At 43.6% G+C, this 21158-nt stretch overlaps 1 protein-coding gene across 1 annotated transcript; it reads right to left on the bottom strand.

Moving 5' to 3' along the window:
• Positions 1-544: 544 nt before the first annotated feature.
• On the bottom strand, positions 545-20519 carry LOC128364554 (paxillin-like). The gene is made up of 11 exons (XM_053325105.1): positions 20384-20519; positions 8909-9117; positions 8657-8742; positions 8435-8574; positions 8175-8358; positions 7370-7484; positions 3819-3980; positions 3536-3709; positions 3362-3443; positions 3123-3271; positions 545-2964 (listed from the first exon to the last, which is right to left on the bottom strand). Exons 1-11 carry the CDS (start codon positions 20394-20396, stop codon positions 2698-2700), a joined length of 1581 nt encoding a protein of 526 aa, XP_053181080.1. The 5' UTR covers positions 20397-20519; the 3' UTR covers positions 545-2697.
• Between the last annotated feature and the right edge of the window lie 639 nt (positions 20520-21158).

Here is a 21158-nt window from a genome sequence, read left to right as displayed (position 1 = left end):
ACTGAATAATCTTATATATACAGAATATATACATAAACACACATTTTTTGCAATACTCCCTCAAATTTACTGAACAAACATGTAAAGAAGCATGTTATTTTACAGCTTAAAAACAAACTTTCAGTGCACTCAAATAGTAAACTTCACTGGGAATATAATAAATATAAATTACTATAAATAACAGAACTAAAAAAAAACCCATATGCACATATATATTAAATTTGAATTAAGAAAAATGATCAAATACATAGGCTATATTGGGGCAGATCAGAGAATACTGATAAAGATATGTCTGTGATGGCCAATAGTGGCTGATAAAATCGGTTGACTGATATAGCAGTCTGTTTCTAGTTTTCCACCGTACCTAGGGGCCACACATAATAAGAAAGCACTCATCATAAAAATCCTATATTACATTTTTAGATTTCAGTTCTATCTTTAATCTTAATCTATGAACTCAGCATGAGCTTTATTACCTACATTCTTTAAAGCATCTAAGTTTAGTTGAGTGAATGCATTTGACAAATGAAGATCTTAGAAAACATTTTGATACCAAAACAGAATTTATTTGCGTAATCAGACTAGAGGTGAGGAATCTCACTATTCATACCTATTGACATTCAAAGTGAAAAGAAAAAAAAAGGAACAGAAAAAACAATTCAAAGAAGGTATGGCTTTGGTTAAATAACACTCTACTAAAATGATTTGAAAAAAAAAACAACTGTTACATGATCTCTTAAATAGAAAGAGAGAAAAGAGTTAAGGCTCTAGATTTCCCTGAACAAGACAAAGGCCCGATACATCTGCTGCATTTCATGATGAACCATGTACAGACCCAGCCTGGTGGTCATACAGTAGATGCTACTCAGATGCTGAGGGAAGTGAGTCATCTTAGTCCTACAACTTCTTCTAGAAGACCACCAGGCTTTGACTCCCACAGCCTACACTTCTCAGTGGACTCACAGACTAGTAACATGAAAACATAACTGTGGATTCTCATCTGTTAACAGTATTTTGCTGAATTTGCCAGTGTTATTAGACATTGTACTGATACAATGGCACAGACAGCCTGTTATTGAACAAAGATGCTGACATACAAAGGGGTTAATCCACAGTTGCATAGCATTATTGGAGTATCACATGCTTATTTTATGGATTTTCTTGCATTATATACTTCTCTTTCAAAATAGTGAACATTCATCAGCTTCTCAATACAGTAATGACACTAAAAATACCAAAGTATCTTTGTTATGTCTTTCCACCTGCCCTCTCCCTCTCTGAATGAGTGGTTATCAAACACATGTACATGCTAAGCATGCCAGCGCTTTGCTTACAATGTAGCTGCATCGGATATTTACAAACAAAAAAAAGAAAAACAACATCTGAGGATGTACTCAGAAATGGTACTGGTTGTGTAAGAGATGCCAGTTATCACAAAATACTCCCAATATCTGTTTGAGGCTCCACTTCACTGTATGAAGCTACTGCAAGAAACTGTTTTCAGATTTTCTCTTTTCATCTGTGAAAAGACAAGGAATGATTTGGCAGTGAAACATTTAAAAACGTGAGGTTTGCTCAAAAATATGCAGTTGCCCCTTACTCATAAGAGCCGCAGTTACTGATGAACTGATGCATATTGAATTTTTCCAATGAGCAACACTGAAATATTCACCGATGGGTGACTTCAGACTTTGGCTAAAAGATACGTGTGCTTGAGATTCATTAAATGTTTCTGTTCTGACATGCTGGTGTCAACACATTAAATCATTATATATATATCTTAGGCTGATTGGGTGACTCCATAAAAAGGTCTAACAACACATTACACACATACAAAAATAATAGTGAGTGCTGACTAAGCCTATTTCCAGTAAATGCGACAATGATATTGTGGGTTTATCCATCTGCTCTGTCCAGCTTTACAAAAACATCTTAAAAAGCTTTTCTCCTCATCAGCTGTAAAATGGTTTCTACTGTAATGCTAAAAATAACAGGTCACCTTCTCCCTGCTATAGTTTTCTGACTCTTGCTTCTTTTTTCATGGTTTCTAAAAAGGACACTCAACCAGTGAGCAACAATGTCAAACACACAGAGCATTTCATGGATTTCTTCAGTGTTCAGAAAGATTTCACCAACTTCTATAAAGTAAAAGACAAAAACTAAAAAGATTAGAAAACAAATTGGTGCGAGAGTAACAAAAAAAGAACGACAGCTCTTTGCCTGTTTATAAGTCCAACACATTTTAGAAGATTGGACAAAAAAAAAAAAAACTTGAGTTCTGCATATCAGTGTTGATTTAAAAAAAACATTGTAATGCCAGTTTTTCAGGCTCTGAAGATTTTCATTGTCCTTAAAATGTTGTGCTGCGAGTCGATCTGCATCAAACCTACAGGCTCATTTAAAACCAATAGGAGCTTAAAGAAAAACACAGTTATCAGTTTGAAAATAGTGACCTTTTTTCCCAAATGTCTCAAGCACAAGTTAAATGTATTTTAGCCTGAATGCTGCTTTAACCACATGCACATACCTAATCCATACACACTTCCAATGTCATCATCAGAAAACAGACAACCTTTTTTTTTTAATATATATAAACACAATCCATTCCCACACTACTTGTGCTAAAGATGCTTTAGACACTTATCTAAGCCGTGACCCAAACACAGAACTCTGTAGTACAGTTATGTGCTCTCGTGCCTAACTGAACAGCTTGACGAAGCAGCCGTGGCAGTAGGGTTTGTCGTTTTGTTCTTTAAAGGTGCCTTTGTTGAGCTGCTTGAGGCAGAAGGCGCAGACAAAGTGCTCCGGGTGGAACTTCTTGGCCATGGCCGTGATGCAGCGGCCTGTGATGGGCTTCTGACAGCCGGAACAAAGGGAGCCGCGTCGCTCGTGGTAGTGCACTTCACAGTAGGGCTGGCCGTCATGCTCAAAGAAACTTCCATTCACAAATGGGGTGAAGCACTCCTGTAGACAGAGACATGGGACAGCAGAGGAGAATGTTACTCTGATGCTTTTATCCTTATAATAACATCAAATAAAGCACAACTAGTAGCTTTATGATGGGGGGACAATTAAAATACATAACAAAACACGTCATAATGACAGGACTGTATGATACAAACCCTGCAAACAAAACACTCGGGATGCCAGAGGGAGTTCAGCGCTGAGATGTAGTTCTCCAGAATGGCTCTAGCACAGCCGCCACATTTCGGTGCAAACATGTCAAAGTAATCCTTCCTGCAATAAGCTTTTCCATCTTTTTCATGGAAACCTTTAAGGAGGAAAAAAAACAAAACAGATAAATAAATCCAAAACAGAAAGTGTCATTCAAAGAGAAATTCTACAAAGAGGCCTCACTAACCCTCTGGGCCAAAGAAAGAGCCACACTGAGCGCAGAAGAAGTGTTCAGGATGCCATGTCCTATCCAGCGCCGTCACAACTTTCTGCTCAAACAAAAAAACAATATTTATTACCATCTGACAGGAAATTACAGTACAACAGACATGACTACGCGTGTAAACATCAGAGAACTCACATCCAGTATGGGCCCGTTGCAGTAGAAGCATCGCGGGGAGAACAGGTTATGGTAGTCTCTCTCACAGTAGGGCTGTCCTTCACGCTCAAAGAAGTTCCTGGAGCCTATCTCCTCTTGACAGTGTGTGCACACAAAGTGTTCGGGGTGCCATGTGCGGCCCATGGCGGTCACCACCTTAGACAAATGGAAAAGTCATCGTCGGCATGTATCTTTTCTTTTTTTTTTTACCCTCGGATTTCCACAGCTACCTGATATCATTCTCAGAAAAGCACGATCATCTCACCTGTCCCACGATTGGCTTTGCGCAGGCGCCGCAAACTCCTTTAGCTACTGTCTGCACGCCCAGTTTGTTGAGGTCAGACTGCAGGCTACCGAGCATGTTGTCCAGCTTGTTGACCTGTGTCGGGGGACCGCCGGGAACAGCACTCTTCCCTTGAGCCATAATCTGAAATGGTTAAGTTATGAGAACACAGGGATGTGTTGAAGATGTACTTGATGTATCTTCTCATACAGAAATAACTTCTCAATAAGGTGGGGGATACCAGGAGTCAAAAGAAATCACTGTTTGTTTTTTAGATATGTGAAATACAGAAAGGAAAAGAGACAAGGGTTCATGCCTGCATTGAAGGGAAGATTGGGTCATACTCTGTTTGGCATCCTACAGATTTCAGGACTTTGGGTGTGACTGGTGGCATTGGCTCCACTGGTGGAAGCTGGGTTGGGGTATTAAAAACAGGAGGAGGGGGCTCTGGTTTGGGAGCGGGAAGTTCTTGAACAGGTGGTGGTGGTTGTGGTGGTTGTGGTGGTTGTGGTGGTTGTGGCGGTTGTGGCGGTGAAGGTTTTATAATCTGTCGTGTTGGAGCGGGGATATACTCCTGCATGTGGGGAGGTTGTGGAGGTGGGGAGGGGGGTGGAGGAGGTGGTGGCGGCGGCGGTGGTGGTGGTGGTATGGGAACAGGGAACTGCTGCGCCAGGAGCAGTCGCTTAGATTCTTCTACTATAGAGGGGCGACGAGGGACGGGGGGTGATAGAGGTGGGAGAACCTTCCTTGCAGGGACAGGCGACTCGGGGGGAATTACGATCTGAGGAAAAGAGAAGCGAGAAAGAGAGAAGGGAGCAGACACAGAGAGGAAAACGTGGAGAAAACTGAAGCTGAATGAACCGGGAGGGGGGACAAATATTTGGGAAGACTGTCGAGCACACTGAAGCCAACCTTGTCGACCTCATTGGCGGCTCCTTCAGGACGGAACCGCTGCGGTTTAGATGTGAGGACGACGCCGTCAGTGATCCAGTCATCACACTGTTTGCGTCGCCGCTCTGAGCGGCTGATCCCGAGCTTGCCCTGAAGCTCCTCTATGAGGCGATCCTGGGAGGAGTTCTTGTTGACAATGACGGGTCCCATTTTCCTGCGAGAGTGACCGTCTCGGTACATGGGATGCACGTTGGTAGTCTCCTTAGTGCGCCTAATCACTGATTTTATCTAGGAAGGATGGTGAGCATCTCATCATATATCCACACCAATCATAGCATGTGAAGCAGGCTGGGATGAACAGTCAGTTGGCTTAGAGTCACACTCCATGCACTTTATCCATGCTTATTGAAAACAAACCTCTCGACCGGCGTGTTTAGTCTCCTGAGCAACCAAAGCTACTTCACACCACGGAAGTCCTTCACGCCAAACTGTTGCATCAAGTAATTGGAGGATTGTGGATTACGTGTGCCATGCAGAGTACCGTTACATCAGTCAGTTACTCGTGTGTGAGTGCAACAGCAAAGCAAAAACTCTTAAGATTAAGAAAGCTTGCTCCTTTTTAAGTCTTCTGCCCGACTATGTCTTTCCTCACAGAGGGTTTCTCTTATCTTTCTGTTTGGCATGCTGAAACATAACACTTTCTGTTCATCTTACATTAACTGGATATCTAATATTTGACTCAACAGTAAAATTAGAGCATCATGTCAGCCACTAACAATTATTTCCATTATTATTTTACCCCTTTATTATAAATCAATTGTTTGATTGTCAGTTAAATGTTGGAAAAAAGAAAGTGATGTCTTCTGTTGTCTAACCAACAGTCAAAAAATCCCAATGATATTTAACTTAAAATGATATAAAGCACAGAAAAGGTATGTTCATATTTGAGGAGCTGAAAAAAAAGTGAATTGTAATTCATTCAATCATCAAAACTATTGCAGATTTTATTTCTTCCCTTGTAATTGTTTCAGCTCCACTTGACCACTCTAATTGAGACTTGCTTGTAGAACACATGCAGAGGCCAGCAGAGCAGACACTAGCTTGTAATGAGCTCTTTTAAGCAGAAAGCAAAGCTAAAAGTGAGCGAAACAAGCCCATTCTGTGTCGAGCACGAATCAAGACGCATACATGTCCCGAAGCGGAGACTCGGTCTATACTGGGAGGATGCAGCAGGGGCATATCCAGGCTGACGTCAGGGGTCCCGGGGCATGTGGACGGGGTCATGGACTCATCCATCCAGCTGGCCTCTGTCAGCGGGGTCATGCTGCCATCTGTGTACGGCCTCTCGGTGTACGGAGTCATGGTGCCATCCAGTCCATCGTGGAATGACATGGACAGATCCTCGTCTGCCCAGTCCAGGTCTCCGTTGCCGTCGGTGCCTCCGTCCACCGACTCGTCTGTGATGGTGTTGGTGGCGCTGGTGAAAGTGTCTGGGTGCATGCTGTTTCTGTCCATGGGTAGGATGAGCTCCTCGTGCACCTCGTGCACTCCTCTGCCCAGACACTGCGCTTCCATCTGCAGCTGAGATTCCTCCACATGTGCTGCTGTGTGATTCTGAGTGAAGCTCATCTGTAGAAGTTTGTCTAGTGCTTCGTCCAGGGAGGGCTCTACCATGGGGGGCTGCTGTACAGCGAGGGGGCTGGCTCTCTGGGCTGTGGGGGTCGGCTCCAACAGAAGCCTGCTGGATATTGTGGGGCTAGTGAAGGCTAAGGGAGAGGGGGACACTGTGGATGGTGAGGAGGTTTTGGAGGAAAAGTTGGCAGAGGGCGGAGATATGGAGACAGAAGCGGGGAGAGGAGAAGGGGTCTTTGGCACAGAGACTAGTGGAGGGGTGAGGTCTTTGTAATGCGGTAAAGGGGACAAATTCAAATCGAGGTCGTGAATAGAAACAGACCCCTTGCTCATAGTCTCAGGTGGACAAGACAGTTTACAGATAGTAGCTGAGGGAGACACCTGTTCTACAGACGGACTAGATGACTTGGAGGACTTGTGGTCCAGGATGGTGTTAACTGAGGTAAGTGAGGGGGTAGTGGTATTGGAGGGACTCGGGCTGCTTCTCAGCAGGTTGGAGTTAGAGGAAGCAGCCTGAGTGAGGACTGGCAGAGACCTGGTTTGGGACGACAGCATGGGAGCACAGAAATCTGTGACAGAGTCTAGGTCTAAATCACTGGCTGCAGAGAGTGAGGATATAGGACTGTGAGGGGGAGGACGATTCGGATGGAGCGCTGACGCACCCTCGTCTCCACCGTCCTCGTCTATATGCAGCTCTAGACCAGCAGGCAAAGAGAAGAGAGGAGAAGCACAGGCAGACGGGTGGGACAGACTAAGGAAAGGAGAAGCCACTGGGGTGACGGAGGAAGAGGCTGGAGGATGAGGAGAACTGGAAGATGCTCCTGCTGGGTCCAGCAGAGAGCCCAAAGAAGTGGGCTAGAGGACAGAGAAATGAGAGAGTAAGCCAGACCAGAGGAAGGGGACAGAGAAACCGTCAAGAATATCACAGGAGAGGCAACAAAAGACCTCCTAGACTGTGTTGTGTTGATAAAGTGAAGCCTTATCCAGTGTTCATCACTGCTGTGTTGTACCTTGAAGTCTGACAAAGATGCCATCAGCTCATCGAGCTCTCTTGTGGCACAGGAAGCTGAAATTCGGGCTTGCTGCTGAGAGGGGCTGTCCAAATCGCTGTGGCGAGCAGAGGGGCTGGAAAACACAAATGATATATAGGATAGTATACATTATTAGCCTGGGTACACATGCTCTCTTTCCAGCGACATTCCACTTCGCTCAGAAAGATAGCATGGCCACCAAGACAAAATTTTCGCCTGAGATAGGGAACCAATCACACAATGGGGAGGCGGTCTCAAGGCGATGATGCCCGTAGAGCGACTCTGTTTACATCCAGCATGGCGGCCACGGAGGTGCAGCAACCATTCAAAGCAGCAGTAGATTGTGTGCTAAATAAATTGGAAGGCAAGTTCACTTTGAAAATAGAACAAAAACTTGCGCTACATGATTTTTCCTTCATAAAAAGGATGTGTTAGCGCTGCTCCCTACAGGCTCTGAATACATCATCGTGTATTGTTGATATGATTGGCTGTTTGTCCAGTAGCGTACAGAAGCATTTGATTGACATTCATTGATCCCGCCTCAAATACGAGAAAATTAAAGGCTCCTCGCCAGACCCTACCTCACTTGTGGTAGGGTCTAGCGTTAGCCAGACTAATACATTATATACAGCAGGAAAAACTCCATGGCACTAAAAAAGGTCAGAAACTCCACATGGTACATTTAAGACTCATTTCAAACCATTTTTTTATTTTATTTTCCTGAAGAGAGTTGTGGAACTCATTCATGTAAATACGTGTTAAGTTCGAGGTCAACTGTCTGTACCTGGGTGAAGGCACTGAGCCCTCCAGCTCGTCCAGCAGACTCTCCACAGTCGGTCGGGCCTCGTCCAATCTTGTTCCGTTCCTCTTGGGCTTCTCCTGAGCAGGAGGGCTTACCATGATCTCAGGGGCGCCGCCGTTCTCGTAGTGGGTGATACTGCAGGACGGTAAGGGTGGAGCTGTCTCCTCTGTGAAGACATTAACAGTACAGCTAGCTCTGCTCTCCACAAACACGACTGATAGAGCTGAAGGCCTTGAGTTTACCTGTGGTGGGGAACGAAGGGGAGCTCTGTTGCACTGCGTTGAGTTCAAGAAGCAGCCTGTCGAGCTCTGATAGGTTGCTGCCAAGGGCAGAGGTCATGGCTGCTGTCGACGAGTCGGATGACTTCTGTTTGTTTGGGAAACTGAAGAGGAGACGGTGGGTAAATAACTACAGGTAAAAAAACAGTGACAGATGACAGGCTGTAGCATTATGTAGCAGGACACCTGTAGACGTGGTCCTCTTCAATGTGAGACAACGGAGAGCTGCTACTGTCTCTCGACCATGAGCTCTTCTGGGCTGAACCTAAAGACTGCAGAGAAAACATCATGTCTGTCACACTGAAAACATTTCCGCTCATTATTCAATCAGTTTTAACTGATGAGTCTGATTCCTCTGACACTGTGATCAAATTGTGAGTTGTGGCTTTAAAACAACTTTCTAATATGTATTATTTCTAATTTGTGGGAAAGCCCTACCTGCTGAGAGGAGTGGTGGGAGTCGGGCTGATCTATCAGGGAGCCGTTCAGAGCCTCGGCTGAAGGTGGAGGAGGAACTGGAGGTGGAACCGACACATCCTGGTAGGAGTGTCCTCCGGTAGGGATGGAGTAGGGGGTCTCGTCGGGCAAGAACACTGGTCGCTTTGAGATGTGGGACGTAGTAGATTCCAGGTCCGCCAGCAACGCGTCTGAAAGATTCATTAGAGGTTACGCTACAATTTATCAGCAGGGATCTCAAAACATTTATCTGTGACCTAATACTTGCAATTTGTTACTTTAGGTCCATCTACATAACAATCATCATCAAAATCAAATGGTTGAGCTATTTCTGCAAGATGTTTACAATACATTTCACCCAGAATCTTGGTCGGACTGGAGACCAGTTAATACTTTCCTGGGGTTGCTGGGACTAGTGAATGTGGCTGTAAACAATGACAAAGTAGGACTCTCATTCCAACCTGTCACCAAAAAAAGCTTTCTCCTCAACGCACATCATCACTCATGCCATCGTCATCACTCCAAAACCCGACTTCATAACTTAACCCTTCATAAAATATCCCCCTGAAATCCCCAACATTCTTTCTCTGTCTGCCTTCCGACTATAAATACAACAGTGATGTCAATGATGTCGCTACCCGTCCGTTATCTTTCACCTATTTGTGTCTTTTGAGTGTGAATGTAACGAGACAGACTGATAGGAACAAAGCGGCAGGGCGGACGGAGAGTGTTTCTGAACCGTGTCCAGGGTTGAGGGGGTACAGTGTTACCCTGCTGAGCAGTCCCAGTGGAACGCAGGAACAAAATAGACTCTTACATCACACAATCCATCCATCCTCAGCCTGTCCAGAATAGGCCGCCATCACCGGCTGCATACTGTTTCACTACAGGGACTTGGACCGGTTACAGTCTATGTTTCCAGGAATCGCTGTTACTTTTAAAACATGTAACATCAGAGGAACAGAGTGGAAAAAGACAGAAACAAGCTTTTATTTCCTGTCCCTGCTTACGAGTTATTTTTCAAGAAATGAGACAAGCATGTGAAATCGATGTCATTCTTGGTGCTTTGAAAAAGAAAAAGTGGAAGTTGGGTAATAGTGAAGTGATGAAAGGTTTCTTATAAGCACACAAACCATTTTTGCTGTCATCTGAATAATCCTACGTCTCCACTATTTATTCGAAGTTGCATCAATCCAACAATAAGTCAGCAGCAAAGTAAATATTTGACTTAGAAACTGAATGGTAAATCTTACGCTGATATATACAGTATATACGGACATTAACTGACCATAAAAACAAATACACACAAACACACACACACACACACACACACTGGTAAAACAAGTCTCTCCTCAGGATTGTCATAACAGCAAATCATATAAAACAAAACTCTGCTCTGTAGTCATCTAATAATACAAACATGTAACTTCTAAAATCCTTTAGAAAGTCCAGTATCTGTACTCACAATATGGTTCCCACCTGCTGTAATTGAAATATCCTCAAGCCACAGTTGCCTGTGTGTGTGTGTGTGTATGTGTATGTGTGTTTGTATGTGAAGCAGACAGCAGAACAGACAAAGATAGTGTGAGGGACAAGGAGCGATAACATGCTGCCGCTCTTACAGGGGAGTGGTCTGGCAGCCAGACTTGTGTGACAGTATCCTTTCAGTGCCTCAATATCTAATAACAAATACTCTGGAGATCATTCTGAGTAGTTCAGCCTCAAATCCACATTCACTGCAAGAATACGGTGAATAAAACCAATGTTTTAAATTGCCTCTAAAATTGCAGACCGATACCATTTCTTACAACTTGTGACAAAGAGATGTGTTCGTCATGACCTCTGCTTAGATTCTGACACTACTCTTCATCACACCCCTCAATCTGAAAGGGAGATCCTGTCCCGAGGCTTACATGTTTAACTCATGAAGTTTGACATAAACCACATGGGAGCTGGAGGCCTATTTAAAGCGGCAAGCTCGGTCAAGTAGTCCACGTCTGTGCAAATGTGCTGAAATATCACGACCAGCTCAAAATAAGCTGCACCTGGTGCCGACGCGCTAAACAAGGTCTTACTGAAGTTGACTTTGGCACTCATAAAAACAAAAGCCTCCAGACAGAAAAAAATACCACAGCTGGTTTAGGGACAAAAGGTAAGCCGTGGTACAGTGTGTACTCCAGGGCGTGGGTGTTAAAAAGTTTTCAAATCTTTAAAAAACAAATCCATCGAGACTAATTATGGTAATGAATTCCTAGAAAGTTCCTTGACGGCTTTGATGGAGGGGACAGCCGTGCTGCCTGAGGCCTTCCACGCATCTAGAAGGAGCCAAGTTACTGAGACTCCTTCTATAATAGTGTCTCCGCACTCATTAAACCCCTGACCCCCACCCCCCACCTGCTGAGACTACACATCTGTGACATGGCGCAGGGCCATGAACTCCAGAAAAGGATCCACAGGGGACAACCATCACAGCTAAACTGATTGTTTAAATTAAACTAGAATGACTAACTCATTATGCCTGTATTCATTTAGTTAGATATGTGTCTTAGATTTTTAATGTGACTGTAGCATCCAATGAATGATAACCCTAACCCTGGTTTAAGTTTTTGCTTGTAGAAAAATGACACTGTCCTGATGAAAAGTGTTCTCAGTGTTTCTGGTTCAGATCCAGGATCTTACTCTACATTTTCAAATTCTACACATAGGGTTATTAAAAGAGGACATGGACATGACTAAAATCATTAAAAATGGCAGCTCCACCAGCAATCATTCTGCTATTACTGTATCTGGATGAATGAAAAAGCCAAAGTAGGGCAATTGTCCACAAAAGCTAAGTGTGCTGCTTGAGAGAAAGTTTGGCATTATGGCTTCTTAACTGTCCAATTATTCAGCCATTACTTAAATTTTGCATTGGTAACATTCCTCTGTGGCTTGTGACGGTGCATCAAGTGCACACATCTCCTTGATATCGTTTACTGCAGCTCATAAAAGGGATGAAGACTGAAGATGCTACTGCAACTTTCCCTGAGGAGGGCAGCATCGAGTCTGACATCAGACAACTGAGCCTTCTGTCTGTCTCGGACAACTTTGGTCCATGAAAAGTTTGAAAGCATTAAGAATGCAAACATGCGCTGTAAGCCAAGTAACAGGCTAATCTTTCCATTCCAGACTGAGGGGGGGGATGTCCGAGCCACGACGGACAAAGTCCAATTCTGCTCTAACAGCATCGTGACTCAATGCACCATTGTACAGGCTGTGGAAGAATAAAGCTGTCATCAAGAGGGATATGACTGAGTGATAATTCAAGATGAGTTCATCAGTCATACAATATGTGTGTGTGGGGGGGCAGGGGGGTTACCGTCTGTGGTCACACTGTGGTTACTAATCTCCATTATGTTCAACAAACAGCTCTGAAGTTATGTGGATGCTGTAGTCATTTGTGTGGCGGTGGGTACATGTACAGTCTTGCCTGTGTACACACACACACACACACACACACACACACACACATACTCCCCCACCCACCCAACCAAAGCTCTGCCACAGTCCTGCAGACTTTATCAGATGGGAGTGAAGGTGAACGAGGAATTCCACACATTCCTCTGTCCGCTTCAGAATAAAGACAGTGATCAGGCGGGGGGGGGGGGGGGGGGCACTGTGAAGGTGGCTTTGAGTGGAGAAAAGAAAGGCGACTATACTATATCTGCTCTAATCCAGTTAAACACCACTTAACATCCAACCTGTCTTAAACTGGCAAAGCAGCAAAGAAAGTGCGAAAAATGACTCTTTGTAATAAAATCTACTCGAGCAGAACACGCATTCCACCGAGTCTAGGTAGAGAACCGGTGAGGAATGTAGCACCAATACAAAACACCATCTGTCAGTCCTGAAAATGAAAATAATGTGTTGACAATTACAGGAGCTATTCTGCTAACTACAGCATGCTTTGAATTCCAGGATAAGGGAGATGTCAATGTTTTTACTGCCCGTTTCCAACAGAGCGAGCACGGAGTACAGTGTAAGCAGGCGGGGAGGCAGGGCCGAAAAAAAAAAATTCAAGGCTGTCTAATCTCTTCTATTAACATGTGGCCAACGGTGATGGGACACCGGGGTCCGCCGCTCACCTGTTTATAGCAAGGGAGCAAAAGAGCAGAAATGGCCACAGCCCCACACCGAAACCCAACCCCATCAGGCAGACAACCCATGATATTTATATCAAACAAGACAGGCAGGGGCCAGCGAGAGGGGGCGGAGGGCGGGGGAGATGCCAGTGAGACAGGCAGGGGAGGCTGGGCACTAACTAGCAACAGAGAATGTGACTGAATTATAAGAAAAAAAAACAGACAAACAAACAGATGAAGTGATGGGACGAAGAGAAAGAGAGAGAAATGTTTTGATAAACGTCAAGCTTTACAGGTGTTAGGGGCCAGCTGTTTGTGCGGAGTTAAATCTGCACGAGCCGCACAGACAAAAGGATGAATGAGCGTAATAGCATACTATCAGAAAGACAGAAGCATCTTTGGGTGATTACTTCAAAATAAACATACCTAAAAATACCCTGCCAAGAAGCCCCATATCCGAAAGATGACACTCCCCTTGAGAGAGCGCTGGACCAAAATAAAAGCACTTCCCCACAGACCAGTAAATCAGATGACAGGGGGGGGTCTAAAGACTGATGTAACACCCAGTCACTGAGGACACATTCACAGCCGTTCATGTGTGAGGACTGTATGTCAGTGAGGAGGCTTTTGTGTAATAAGAGGAGTTGTAATTGGGTAGGATGAGGAGGACCCTCAAACAAAGGCTGTCCCTGTCTGTCTTGTGCCAAAATGCTGACTGAAAAACGCCCAGCCACACTCCAAACTCATAACCATCCTATAGAGGAGCAGGACTCTAAAGAGACATCAGCAAAATCCTGCTGGATTTAGTCCGAGGTTTGTCTCCACCACCCACTCTGCTCTGTACAAATAGGGGCTGGGTATCATTTTAAATCTGTAGCCGTGTTAGTTGCCCTATGGATGGTAATGCCGGTCTGATGGTTGGTTGCCCAACCAATTTTAGTCCAGACTGAAATATCTCTTTTGGGATTGCATGATTTTTTTTCCCATAGACATTCACACTGCTCTGGGTTCATGCATGAATCCTAATTATTCTGGTGATTCCCTGATTTTTCCCCTAGCAGCACCAGCAGGTCCAACTTTTCACAGATCCAGATTTTCAACATCTGCTTGATAGATTTTCATAAAATGTAGTACAGAGATTCACGGTTCACAGGTGATGCTTCCTAATGACTCTGGTGATCCCCTTTGGCACCACCATGAGGTTCACATTTCTGCCACTGTGAGCATTTCAGCCTGCTGGTGTTAGCATTTAGCTCAGAGGACCGCTGTGCCAAAGTACAGCCTCACAGAGCCGCTGGCAGGGCTGAAGACTGGTTCTCCTTTAGATACTTGTGCTAATATGACCACCACATTAAAAAGGGACATTAACAGACAGAAACCCATTGAATGTAGCAAAAGAAACCCAGCTTCACGAATGTTAATGTAGGGCTGAAACAATTAGTTGTTTAATTGATTGACAGAATACATATTTTTGGTTGAAAAAAAGTTTTTTGGAGGAAAAAACGTAAACATTTGCTGTTTCTCAGAATGTGAGGATTTGCTGCTTTTTTAAAATTATGAACAGAATATCTTCGAGTTTTGCACTGTTGGTCTAATCCACCTGTCCATCTGTGAACTTTTGACATTTTTTACTATAATTTCTGGCACATTATTGACTGAACCACCTTTCTAGTCTGTGACTCCCTATGACCAATTGTCACTAGTCAAAAATGTCTATGTATTAAAACCAAAGAGGTTTTTAATCTGAATAATGACAAAGAACCCTGAAGTGGAACATCTAAACATGATCTCTCAGATTTCATGTCATGGCCCCAGGTTGGGAACCACTCAATTAAACAATTAATTATAAAAATGATTGACAGATTAATTGTTAATAAAAAATAGTGTTAGTTGCATTTCTAGTTAAATCTTGTGTAATCACAAGCATCCTTACAGGAACTCTGCAGAAAAGAAATGCCTAAAACTGATTAACACTCAGATCAAAACAGGTAGTAGCAAAAAAAGGAAGATGAAAGAAGAAGTGAACATTCAATATCAGCTTTTGTTATGTTGTAAAATGTTAGTTTCCGGAACACCACTTCAGCAGAATTATGGGTGGATTTTAACAACTAGAAAACAAGAGTAGGGTGTCCTGCCCTTCATATATAAACATGAAGCTGGACTTCTTTGAACATGGTCTGGGGGTGTCCCAGCATGAGTAACGTTGGAAGAATCCAGCAGGGCCTTGAATTCCTACTACATTACCCAGAAACTGTCAGGAAAATAATCAGCAATGTCCTCTGAGCCAAGTTACAAGGCCCTGGAACAAGCAGGGCGTGGAAACAGCATGAAAAAAAGGAAGAGGGTGAAGGGCGCTGTGAGTGAAACAACAATATGGTACGACAGCGTTGAGAGGTGAAAACGCTTTTTTCCAGCGACAGAATCACACGCTGAAGGCCCAGAGCTGCCCCCGTCTACCAGTGTTCGCTGGCCTCCAGCACTGACTCTGCTCATTGTTTTTCTCCTGTGTTTCCTCAGGATGTGGGGCAGGGTCTGTTGCCTAAGCGATGAGGTCAGCCATGCAACTCCCTCTCTCTCTCTCTCTCTCTCCCTTCTCTCCCTCTCTTCCCCAGACCCAGAACAGGATGGGTGTGTGGAGCTCGGGAACGAGACTGATTTACAGCCAGGAGCTTCTCTCTTTGCCTAGCAGACGAGCCCCGCTGGTTAGCGAGTGGTATGCACTAACCCTGCGGCCCTCGTGGGGTGATGATAGCTAGTTTGGTAACACTAACTCTGTGCAGCCGACACACTGGGACACAGAAACCACTAAAGACCTTCAAAGATCTTTTGGTATGCTGTACAAATGCTGTAAACATTTAGGACCATGCTGCTTCCGCTTCCAGCCAACTTTTCACTCCAGCCCACAGAAGAAGACCTTTCTCTGTGAGGTGATCAGCTGATACATTTATATAGCAGCTATAAGAGGACCGCTGTGGGTTACAAAGGGCATGTTTAGCAGGTGCTGCTGTTTCAGTCCCACTCACTACGGACATATGGGCCTCAACGTGTCTGCAAAGTTAAGCTGAGTTGCCTGGCTTACACTGTTTTAAGAACTCTGTCTGAATGTATACAGTAAATATTGTGTGCTCTCTGTGTTGTGTTTAGCATAAAGAAGCAACACACACAAACACACTGGTTACTGCACACTACCAATTTAATCCTTTACACCTCTTCGATGTTTCACCTGCTGAGCCTGGTGAACGTAAATGAGATTCAAGCGAGTTAGTATACAGTATTGTAATTAAGTCAAATATTAACATTTGACAACAATTGATTCAATTCAAGATTATTTCATTCAACACAGCCAATGTCGAAAACAAGTGAAGCATATTAATTTATTGAACGATGCAGTGCTGTCACTTCCTGTTGTTACATTGCACTATTTTTGTTGTGTAAGGTATGTGGCTGAAGTTAGTATTAAAAAAAGAGCAGTAAATTGCTGGTTGATTAGTCAATCAACTGAAAATGAATCCCCAGTCATTTTAAATATTGATATCTTGGGTTTCCTCCAGTTTCTAATATAGAAGCTGAATGCTGTGGTGTTGAAATGCTGTTCGGACAAAATGAGTACTATGAAGATGTCTCCTTGGGCTCCGGGAACTTGTAATAGATATTTTTCAACTTTCTATGCACTTCGTATAGACTATATAAAATGTATCCATTGTTCGAAAAAAGAAAAAAAAGAAAGAAAAGAAATGATAACGTTGAAGTCTTTGTCTTAAAAAAAGACTTTTAATAATACTGTGATAACCTAAAATAGACGAGTCAGGCACATTTCATTTCTGTATTGCACTCAATCAAGACAACAGTGTGACTTACCGAATGGAACCATAAACATTTTGAACCATCATCATTATCAACTTGAATATATCTACATGCGTATCTAATGTGGCGGTTTAACAAACACAAATTATGTCGAGATTTGATTTATTTTAATCTAGAGGCAGCTTAATGAGAACTCTGTCTTGCTCAAGTGTCGGTCTTAGTTCAGCCGTGACCCTCCGGCATAATGAATCATGAATTCATTTCTCAGTGCTAACCTGCAGACCTTGCAGACAGGGAGCAGTGAGGTCAGCGTCTGCCTGAATCTCACACAACCCTGAGGAATTCACAGAGAATGGAGCGGTGGCTTCAAACCCCGCAAACATGAAGCACAGGAGCCGAACGTGTCACATGTGTTTTAAGAGCCACATCTGGATGAGGACTCGGGGGCGCCCCCAGGGCCACATCAGTACTGATGGCGAGGCCAGGCCTGGCTGCCACCTGGCCTGGACTACGAAAGACTGATTGGAGTAAACCTCTGGAAAACTGTGACTCAGAGGTACGGACTGGAAGAGCACTCGTGCTGTCCTGAGGGAATCCCCCTTCCTCGAGCAGTAGCGCAACGTGAGCAGATCAATATGCGCCGATTGGAGGACGACAGAAAGAGCACGGCGACAGTTCCACGAAGTCTGATCAGGTTTCCAAACAGCTCCATGCAGGCCTGTCAATCACCAGCTAGTCTCGAGACCAGGACCTGTGGAGGTTGCTTAATGAGGGGGGTTTACTGGAAGCACAGTAAACCACAGTCATAAAGGAGTTACAAATATTTTACATGGTTTGTATTTACACATTTAAGGGGAGGGGGGGGCGCAGGAGAGGTTTGACGCACGGTGATGAGTGGTTGGAAGCTTTTTAACTTTACGGTTCTGCAACTGTCAGGTAAGCAGAGCTCAAATACATTTTTAACAATTTCAAAATGACTGTAATTACCAGGGGAACCATGTTTGAGGAAGAGGGGCATGTTTGAGGAAGGAGAAACTGACTTCGGCCACCTCTCTCTCTGGCGTGTGCGTACACAGATCTGAGAGTAGTGGTAGGAGGTGAGTCGTGACCCAGAGAGTATTTGGCCTTGGACCCTGACACAGAGTGATGTTCGACATTCCTCAGCAGCCTCGCCCCCTCCTTCAGCCCCGCTGTTCACGCTGCTTCAGTGAGACTGCAGGCTCCCTCTTAACCAACAATCAGCCCTTTCACTGGCCCGTGGCAGCCAGAGCATCTAATGTGCCCTGGAGGTATTCTCACAACAGCAGGCCAAACTCAAAATGCGGCCCGTCGTCTCTCCACTTAAACAATTCAGAAATCTATTTCACTGCTTTTCCACTTTGGGAGACATGTACAATGGGCGCACTCCTACAGATACCTGACGAGAGGCACAAGAAGAGGCTTATTCTGAATTAGGAAGGCAAATATAGCAAAGCGAGCAGCTGGTGAAATCTATAACAGCAGAATTAGAAGTTCAGAGGTTCAGTGCCAAAGGTCAAAGGCCAACGGACTGTAGGAGTGACTGGTAAGTGAGGCCCAAAAAATAGACCGAGCCCTAAGACTGCGTGGAGCTACATCCTCACACACAGTCAGACCCAGTTAGTGTACAGTATCATTAATAATTAACTTCATGATTGTTAGTGTTGGACTGATAAAAGACCTACAGGAGTGCTGAAAGCATCAGGTGACTAATGGGCATCATTTTGATTTTAGATTAATTGACTTCTATATGTGGATCTGCTGCTTTTCTCTCTTCATATTTCTGTGAATTGACTTTTTTTGGGTGTTGGACTATTGGTTGTTCAAAACAAGGAACTTCAAGATGTCAACTTTCTCATATTTTATGAACTACAAATTAACTGACTGATGAAAAAAACAAGACAATAATGAAAATAAGTGTTAGCTGCTGCCCTGGAATAGAACAGGAATAGAAACTGAAAGCATTTAATGCCATTGTATTGTAAACACAACGAAACCAAGAGCGCTACACCTGTTTTGTGCATGTTGGTTTTTAGAATGAGGAACACTTGAATGTCAGTCAGTGCCACAAAATTATTCTATGCCACTAAGGCTGCAACTATTGATTATTTTCACTATTGATTAATTTGCTGATTATTCCCTGGATTTGCTGTTTGGTCTATAAAATATTCAAAAAATGTTGAAAACTGCTATCAAAATATCCATGATGCAACCTAAAATGCCTTATTTTACTCCAAAAAACAGTCCAGAACCTAAACATATTCAGTTTACCGTCACAAAGGACAAAAGGAAACAGAAAAATCACATTTAAAGGGGCTGAAAACAATTAATCAATTATCAAAATAGTTGGTGATTCATTTTATGTCGATCAGTTAATCAAATAATTGTTGCAGCCCTTTGTGCAACATCATTACAGATCATGTTCTAATCTAAAACCTGACTAAGACAACTAACAATAATAAAGTGGATTTTTTAAAATGAGCTTGAGGTATTGACATATACCTTTATGCCTACCATATGACCGCCAGACACGTTTTATTGTTAGTCAACAGTAATTAACTAATACACCAAACCCATTATCCAGCATGAAAGTTTTCAATCCCCAGCAGCTCCACTGTTTGCCTGGCTGAAGGTTAAACCACTGTGTGAAATTAACTGAATCACAGCACAAGGTCTGGAGGACAGTTTCACCTCCCACACACAATTAAGTACAAACTGTGGTCAGCACCTCTGGCACATCAAGATAAGATGTCTTGGGGATGCTGTTTTATTTGGACTTATGGCTCCCACATGTTTAATCACACACACACACACACACACACACACACACACACACACACACACACACACAGTAGCTCAGTGTCCCTGTTCCCTCTGCTATAATTTCTTTTTATCCTAATCATATCTGCGTCTTCTATATCAAGGCTTTCCATTTTTAAAAAGGACAACAAAAACTTGGTGTCTTTGCTCCATCAGACTGGAGACACATAATAAGGCAGCCAGGCCACATTGTGCTCCAAGTTACTGAGCAGTCTAAATGGGGAGGCCTGTTGACCCGATCAAAGCTGGAATGAGTAGCCTGGGGGGCAAAAAGTTGAGAAGGTAATGTTAAAGCTCGATGTCACAGTGTCAGACAAATATCTCCTCCCTCTGAGCGCTCATATTTGATCAAACGCAGTGATTTAAACGAGCAGGATGGCGTATAAAGCTCAGAAACACTGACGTGCTGCAGTGAGGGAGAGTTTAAAAGGAGGTGGAGGTGAAGGCTAGCCGCTAAGTTTATTGCGATGCTTCAGAAAAACAAAGTGGCCGAAACGTGTCAAACATTCACTCAGCCGCACTATGCTGTAACATTTCTGGCAGATGTTAGCTAGCTTTCCCCACAACAAGGTGACTGGACTGAACCAGTCTTTCCTAAGTAAAATCCCGTCGTAACTTTGAGCTCCTCCACCCTGCCCTCCGCTCCTCACTGGAGGAGCACACACATCGATTTAAAATCGACCCCACAACTTACCCAAGTCGTCCATACTGGATGCCTGGTTTTGGCCTGTGTCGGTGTATGTTTGGTGAGCCTCTTGTCCGCTGAAGAAGTCTGAGTTTTCCTCTCCAAACTTTACCACCGCTGCTGCCCTAGAGTTGGTCAGGGGGAGCTCTCGTGAGCGCGCCCCGATGTGTGCATGTGTACTTTAGAACAGCGCGCACCCGCACTGACGCGCAGCGGTGAGCGCCATCTAGCGGCCACATGGCTGCAGTACACATTAAAACCAAACAACAAGGTACAGCTGAAGTGATAATAACCTTAATAGCCAAACCAAACTATTCGAATAAAAGGGAAAACAGTAGCTAGAGGCGAGTTTGCCTGCACAATATAAGATGGAGAAGGTCCGGCTCTTACACTATGAGTAAGACAAGACCAAGGAGGTTTATTTCAAAATTTTACATATGGTATAACCTGCTTATTGTCTTAACATTATAGACACCTTTTGTAAAAATATAGAAACAACTTCTGACCTGCTTTTTGATTGTAAAATGTCCCACATATTTTGGACAGATATAGAATTTCCCTTTTTTGAAGATGCTTTTTAATCTTAAAGATATTTACCTTTTAATGTGATTAATTTCATTATTCTGTATGCAAGTTTTTTCTAAATCACTGTTTATTACACAACAAAAAAAGCAATAAGCTATTGGAACCTCTGACTGAATAAATGTATATTGTGTATGTGTACTCCTTTTTTTAAAATGTATGTAAGTCTTTTTATATTTTAATTTGTATTTATTTAAATCAG

The sequence above is a fragment of the Scomber japonicus genome, chromosome 9 (genome assembly GCF_027409825.1).
Source record: "Scomber japonicus isolate fScoJap1 chromosome 9, fScoJap1.pri, whole genome shotgun sequence".
Lineage (NCBI taxonomy): Eukaryota > Metazoa > Chordata > Actinopteri > Scombriformes > Scombridae > Scomber > Scomber japonicus.
Note: the sequence above shows the minus strand (reverse complement) of the source record. Positions and strands in the feature narration are given on the sequence as shown.

Excerpts from the sequence above, each read along its gene's own strand:
- LOC128364554 (XM_053325105.1), bottom strand. Across the intron at positions 3,981-7,369 it reads CATCTTTGTCAGACTTCAAG|ATTATGGCTCAAGGGAAGAG; the intron begins GTACAACACAGC and ends TAACCATTTCAG. Across the intron at positions 2,965-3,122 it reads CCGAGTGTTTTGTTTGCAGG|GAGTGCTTCACCCCATTTGT; the intron begins GTTTGTATCATA and ends CTCTGTCTACAG.